General features: G+C 32.6%; 1 protein-coding gene across 1 annotated transcript; it reads left to right on the top strand.

Moving 5' to 3' along the window:
- The first annotated feature begins 3,130 nt into the window (after nucleotides 1–3,130).
- LOC129304807 (uncharacterized) lies at nucleotides 3,131–3,820 on the top strand. The gene has a single exon (XM_054944609.1). It carries the CDS (start codon nucleotides 3,176–3,178, stop codon nucleotides 3,629–3,631), a length of 456 nt encoding a protein of 151 aa, XP_054800584.1. The 5' UTR covers nucleotides 3,131–3,175; the 3' UTR covers nucleotides 3,632–3,820.
- Nucleotides 3,821–7,351: the final 3,531 nt, after the last annotated feature.

The raw sequence follows: 7,351 nt of genomic DNA, 5'->3' as shown, positions 1-7,351 counted from the left end.
GAATAAATTATTAATGTTTATTTTGATTTTCTTAATTCATTTCATTCAATTTCTTTTAAGTAAATGAAACCTAAATCCTTCATCCAACCATCAATTTGAACGCGTAAGATTGTGTTGAGTATTTCTGGAAAATCACCGTGATTTGAACCCGCGTGAGAGGCCAACCTTCATGACTCAAGTCACAACATAATCTATGATGAAACAAACTCGTCATGCTGTTAGTGTTACGAAGAAACAGAGGTCAACCAGTCACATTCTCTTATTAGGGCAACACAGTCCATATCGTTTCTCGACAACAGAAAGTTAAGGAAAAAGAACGAAAAATTTGAGCTTGTTTGTCTTTTTTTAAATTTTTAAAAATAAAAAAAAATTGTTTGGATAAATATTTTTTATTTATTTATTTTTAAAATTATTTTCTTTTTTAAAACAAAAAAATAATTTTAAATTGTTTTATTTTGTTTTTCTTATTTTTAAAATACATTATATTTGATTATTAAAAATTATAATTACCTTAACTAATTGCTATTATTAATCATGCTCGTTAACTGTTTATAAGTTATAATCATCACTATCAATCTATTTTTTAATTGTAAAATTATTTTTTTAATTAATATAACTAAGCAATTTTATTTTGTTTTGTTTCAAAAATAATTTTAAAAATTTTATTATAAAACAACTTTTTTTTTAAATGAGAACAGAAACCAAACGCACCAAAACCATAATTTTAATTGGAAAAAAAGAAAGAAAGAAAGCCTACAGCTGTGCAGCACCAAGTCGCCCGCAGTGTTTCTGGAACTCAAGTAGTTGTAAGAAGAAAAATAAGAACTTCTTCCATGATCCGTTCTTGTTCAGCAAGATCCTCACGACTCGGTTTCTCCATTTCCAGTTTTTTTTTTTTCCTTAATCCTGATCAAAGGCTTTCCAAATTCCAAGAGTTCGGCTCCCACACTCTACCCATGAGATGATCAGTGGAGACACTGACAGTAAACAGTAATATTAATATCTCTTCAGGGTTACTGCTTGTGTACAATAAGTCGGCGATCCACATGTGCAAAAGAATGGGAATGATTTGTTACTTCCCGTATCTGCTACTATTGATATGTCGTGACAGAGAGATAATCCTGAATCGTGTCTCGGACTATTATTGATTTATTACTTCTATGAGCTCCTTTGTCTATCTTTCTTGACCTCCCGTCTCTTTGCAGCATCTTCTTTTGATTCACTGAACCATTCATTTCGAGCTTGTTGAATTTCCATTTCCCAAGAAAATAGGACATTTTCCTGAGGTCCTTGAACTTTCCATTCAAGCCTTTAAGCTTTCAATTAACCTAACATTGCTTACTGTGGTTAACATGTAAAGAAATTTTCGGAACCTCTTAATTTGATCAACCTACGGAGTTGTTTCACTTGGGGTTGTTTCGGAAGCCTAAACCCACAACAAATGCCCATCAATTCTGCTATACGAAGACTTTTTTTTTTTTGGTGGACGCATCCTTAATCTTAGAGCTTCTTTTTTAACTTCTAAAGGGCTTTTTCTCAGTAAATGTACCTGATCTTTTTTTCCCTGCATATATAATAAATATTTTCGGTTGCTCTATATATAGATTTCCCACAGCCGAAAGCCATTAGAAGTCAAAATTAGTCTCGACATCAAACTGATAAATCTTCTACACTCTTCAGAGCAGTTTGATCGTGTCTAGCCTTGATACTGGGGCGAAGTTCTTTTGATTTAGCAACACCAAAAACCTGTGCATCTCATCTAACAGCAACTCTTGCTTTTAATCTTGTCGATTGAGCCATTTGCATGTAGCTTAGTTCTGTAGATCCATGTAACTCCAATCACCCTCCTGTTCTGAATTCTTTTCACCAGCTCCCAGGCTTCAATCCTCTCAATCATGGAGAGCTCTTCTATTGTTGCAGTATATCAATATTTGAATTGGGTCTGCTCCTGCCTATATTGCTTTCTTTTTTTGGCCGAGGCCTCTGTATTGCTTTCAGGTTCAAAAACAGCAACGTCACATCTCTGTTATGTCGCTGAGAGTAGTCTGGCACGTGTTAAAAAAATATATATATATCATAGGATGTTTGGTGCCCCTAATAGTTTGCGCACCACATTGACCATCACGCTGATCAAAATGTTGCTGAACATCTATAAGTTAATCTTGCCTCTCCTCCTTCCAGTTCCATTGTTAAACCTCCAGAAAATGCACATCCCTGCTTACTAAAATTTTCCACATTGGATGAAAAAGTCTGTGAGCCTAGGAAATTAAACTAAGATGTACCCAATGAAAAGTCCTGAATTCACTGTTCGATACCGCAGGGAACGATAGGATCATTCAGAAAACGTAGATTTTTTCCTCCTTTCTTTCTTGTTTCTTTTAAAAGTTAAACTCAAAAAATCAGCATCACCTCGCCACTAAGAACACCCGCCTACCTGTGTTGAAAAATAGAAAAGAAAGTGAACCAGCCAAGTGATAACTAGAATGACAAAAGGCAAATAAATAGTGCCAGGAATTTTTAGATATCTCAATTTCAATATGGCTAATGTGAAGATAGAAACAAAAATTCTTTTCTTCTTCCAAGAGAAAATGTCCAACGCCGTAAAACATTTTCGTGAACCGAAAATGAAGAAGACATTTCTTCCCTGATGTACCATTTTGTTTTATTCCAACAACCAAAATAGGAATAAAAGAATTGACCTAGGGAAGTAGAATAGAAACATTCGCTAGAAGTTATACTTGCAATGCAAGCATTCACATGAAAACATTTTTTAACATTTTTTTCTTTCATTCTCTCACTCTCTTTAATCTCTTCCAGTTGCCAGCAAAGTACTTCAATTGGGTCACGCTACTGATTTCTGCTGAATATCGTTGGCATTTCTCTCACGCTCTTGGACAGCATGTGAATAACTGGGTAAAACTTCTGTTGCGGTTCAGGAACAAGGTAGTTGATGCAAAGTGCAAAACCCATACAGAATAATTTTGCACTTCACCTACAAAGTCATCACACAAATTGAATGAAACACGGTAGTTCGATTTTTAAGCCCTATCTCATGGAGCCGGGAAGCTTGTGACCATGTGAGTATTTAAGCAGGTTTAAGGAGGCCATATGAAATGCGAACATTAAAAAACTTCCTGGCTCTGATGCATTAACGTGAGAGAGAAAGAGACTTGAGATGGAGAGAGTGAAGGTTACAAATTTATTGACAATAGTGGGTGTGGCGTTGCTGGCATTAGTGCCGAAGATGGAGAGCCAGCACACTGGGGCACCAACAGAGCCTAGGCCACTTTGTGCATCTCAATATGCACTCGCAAACTATGCTTGTGTAAGGCTTCCTTTCACTCCAGGAACGCCTCCCTCTCCTCCCTCGCGAGACGACGACCATAGCCACCGACACCGACATGGACACGGGCACGGGCACCGACACCGACACCGACACCATCACCATCACCATCACCACCACACTAGTCAAGAAGAGAACTGTTGCAGATGGGTTAGGGAGGTGGATAGCCAGTGTGTGTGTGAGGTTCTGCTTCACTTGCCTCCTTTCCTTGTCAGGCCTCTTCATCAGTACACGGTCACCGTTGGAGATTTCTGTAATGTTACTTATTCCTGCGGAGGACCCATTTGATCACATCTTAATTGACCACCGTGAAAAGCAGTCTACTAGTCTGTGACTTTGTGTTTGATTATCAAGCTTTAATTTATGCTCATATTTCCTGATTGCTTGTATTTATTTCTGGTTGTTTAGCTGCTGTGCACTAACTTGGGTGTTTTCTGCGGTCGAGATTATGGTTTGTCTGATTATCTACTCAACTCACCAGATTTGCCTTAATTCGTCTTTAACATGAAAGACATCAACAAAAACTTGCAATTGTCCTCCCGGGGAGCGCAAGTTAAATGTCTAATCTCTGTCACATCCATCCAATGCTATAAATAAATCACTTCTAATATGTACTATTGAAAATAACAAACGTCTTAAAGTTCATTAAATCTATATAAAAATTTAATAAATTTTAAATTTTACTCCTATTATATATATACTCTGATTTAAAATATAAGCATTTTTTTCAATTAATTGTAGTTTAAAGTGTATAAGGAACCTAATACATGTAAAATAAAATAAAATTCCTATTTCACCATATCCTTATGCAAATTTATCCTTTACTCATCATGAAGTGAATTGATAATTAAGACTAAGGAGTATATTTTTATGAAAATAAGAACTTTATTAATTTAAAAAAATTTTTTCTAAAAATTACTTGACCAGAGGGAACATATATTTTAGTGACATATTTTCTCTCACTAGAAAATAAAGGACAAATTTTATAATAAGAAGTTAACATAACCTTTAATTAGGTAGGATAAAAAATCCTCATCTCCTGTACTTATAAATAAAGAAATAAGATATTAGCTTACCAAAGTGAAAATGAGACAATTTATGAGGCGATGTTAAGACTTAAGAATTCAAAACTAAAATAAATAAATAAATTCCACCATTATTATGTGAATTGGGTGTAGAGATTACGTTTGTTTATGTTAATTTCGTTTATGATAACTTGAAAGCGTACAAACATGTGATTTGCATGCAATTTAAGATGATTTATATCATTTAATATTTTTAAATAATATATTTCTTATAATTTTATATTACCCGTAAAAATATAATTCCTTCAGTTGAGAACGCCAAACAATTTTTATTTTTAATATATGAAACGAAACCAAACATGCCATTAACTCTTTTCACAATTTGAATGCTATACAAGTTTGACATCGCCATGACAAAAATTGATATATTTATGAAATTCGCAGCAAGTAACATGATTTAAATAGTTTATCTCAAAATTTTGAAAATATACGAATTTTTTTATAATTACAAATTAATTTTTACATATATGGAATGATGCAGTTGGACTACGACCCTTGTCCCCCCCCCCTTTGGTCAAAGACGACCACCGCAGTTTTGAATGGTCAAAGCGCTGGTCAACTGTTAACTTTTGGACCGATACGGGAATCCAAGCTAACAAAAATACAGAATGGGTCCAAAAATGCAATACCATGGAGATGAAATACAAAAGGCATTTATGCATTCATTAAAAGAAATTATTCTGCTTGGACCATTCACTTATTACTCATTAGTCATTTCTTAAAATAAAAAAAAATAATTAAATGTTTTTAAAATTAGATGCAGAACCGAGGTAATGGAGACGTGGTACGCGTGTGCGCGTGGTTGTTTTGTGACCAAGTTTGTACATGTCCATCCGGTGCCTCGCACCGGAAATGATGCATTTTTAACATTTTTTGTATTTAATGAATTATTTGTGAAGGATTATTAAGGAGTTAATTTTTTTATTACCAAAAAAAAAAAGGTTCAGTTGAGGAGCGAGGTGGTGCAGCCACTTCAACTTCAAGCATGGGAGGTCATCCCTCAGCTTGCAAGGGGTATGATTACGAAACAAAGTCTTGCGAACAGTATCCATTCCATCTCAAAACCGTTTTCGCTGCATCTTTTCAAGACAAAGCTTCCTGTTTTTCTTTTTTGTAAGTATAAGTAATAGGTCCTTTTGGTAGTAAAAAATATATTTCCTGAAATATTGAGAGCGATAAGTAAGCATATTCCAATTAAATTGCTATACATGTATGAAGATTGAGTTTCAAACCCCGAGTCACTTGTTTAAATAATGAAAACTTACATCATTCACCCCAACTGTAGTCGATGCACAAAGCCTCCTTTTACAATAAAAAATTTGTAAATTTCTTGAAATTTATCTTTTTAAAAAAGGGAGAATGTTTTATATTTTATAAAAATAATAAAATAAGAAAAAATACTTTGCATAAATTTATGAATACCAATTTTTGAGAATTTCGGTCTTCATGTAATACTATTATTTGCATTTGGAGGTGTTTTGTTATGTTGCATTGCTTCTTGTTGTTTCAATGCTCTTGCAATGGGTAGTTCCTAATATAAAGAAGTTTGCATCACTTTTCACTGAATTCAACTTTCACGGATAATTATAAAAAAAAAATTAATATGCAAGCCCTTCTAATTTTTCTTAATTTTAAATTAGATCTCTATAATTTATTTTGTTTCAATCAAATTCTTATATTTGATCGATTAAATATGTTAGTCCTTGAAGTTTAAAATTATAATGAATAATTAAATTTTTTGAAACAAAAAACACTTTTAAGATTTATAGAAAATTTGATTTAATGATTTTAGCTAAAAATGAAAAAAGAAATTATGAGTTAATACAATAATTATGCTCCTAATCCTACTTATGAGGCTAAGAGAGTATTTGTTTTGATCATGTTTATAGGGCACCTCAATTATTATCGTGTTTATCTTTACCCTTTTATCCCTATTAAATATTAGGAAGGTAGTTAAATGCTAGAGTATTTAACTTTAAAGTATGTATATTTAATAGTAGTAAAGTTAAAAATTTGTTAAATTTTTAGGTAGAGTTAGTGAGATTTAAAATTTTTTTTGATTCTGGTAAAAATATTGAAAGTGACTTATAAATAAAATTAGTGAGAATTTAATTTTAACAATTTTTTTATGAAAACTCTATATGTTGAGAGATTATTTAGAAGATGGGAGTTAATTATATAAAATTAAAGTTATAAAAATATGTAATTAATTCTAGAATTATATAATCTTTTAATAAAAATATAAAATTTTTAATTTTTAATTTTTAAAAGGAAAAAATTAAATAATTTTAAATTTTTAGGGACTAATATTTGATCAAACTATAAATTACAAAATTGAACAAAATAAATTACAAAGGCCTAATTTAAAATTGTGAAAAAAAACTATAAGGACTTATGTGTTAGTCCCAAAATTTAAGTTAAGGATTAATTAAATCAAGAGAGAGGTTCAATTGATTAATTAAAGTAATTAGGAGTTAATTAAGGAGTTTATATGGACTTTTAGATCTCTTGGACCCTATATGGGGCTTAGAATAGGGCTTAGGGAATTATTGGACCACTTTTGACCTAAAGTATTGGACCTAAGTTAGGATTTCTAAATTATGTCATTCATCACAGCGGACAGTCCTTTGACCATGATGGATGCATCAAAATTTCAAATATCAAAGACGCATTTCAAACAATAAAACAAGAAGGAATTTTGAGAGAAATCATGAGGAAGGCTTGAGCTCTGTTAAGGTTCGCTACTGGGGAAGCTTGGAGGTAGTTTTAGGCTATATAATCTTTATGTAAGCTTCTTCCCTCTTTCTCCTACCCTATTCATGCATTTTTCTGTCGGTTCAAGGGGTGTTGAAATCCTGCCTGAATCTTGAGTGATGTTCTATCGATTCCTCTAACACTGATAAGGGTTATTTACATTTTTAGT

The sequence above is a fragment of the Prosopis cineraria genome, unplaced genomic scaffold, assembly GCF_029017545.1.
Source record: "Prosopis cineraria cultivar Desert tree isolate PC_DT_omini unplaced genomic scaffold, ASM2901754v1 PC3, whole genome shotgun sequence".
Taxonomy (NCBI): Eukaryota; Viridiplantae; Streptophyta; class Magnoliopsida; order Fabales; family Fabaceae; genus Prosopis; species Prosopis cineraria.
This window is presented reverse-complemented; position numbering and strand designations above follow the sequence as displayed.

Excerpts from the sequence above, each read along its gene's own strand:
- LOC129304807 (XM_054944609.1), top strand. The coding sequence starts at position 3,176 with ATGGAGAGAGTGAAGGTTACAAATTTATTGACAATAGTGGGTGTGGCG.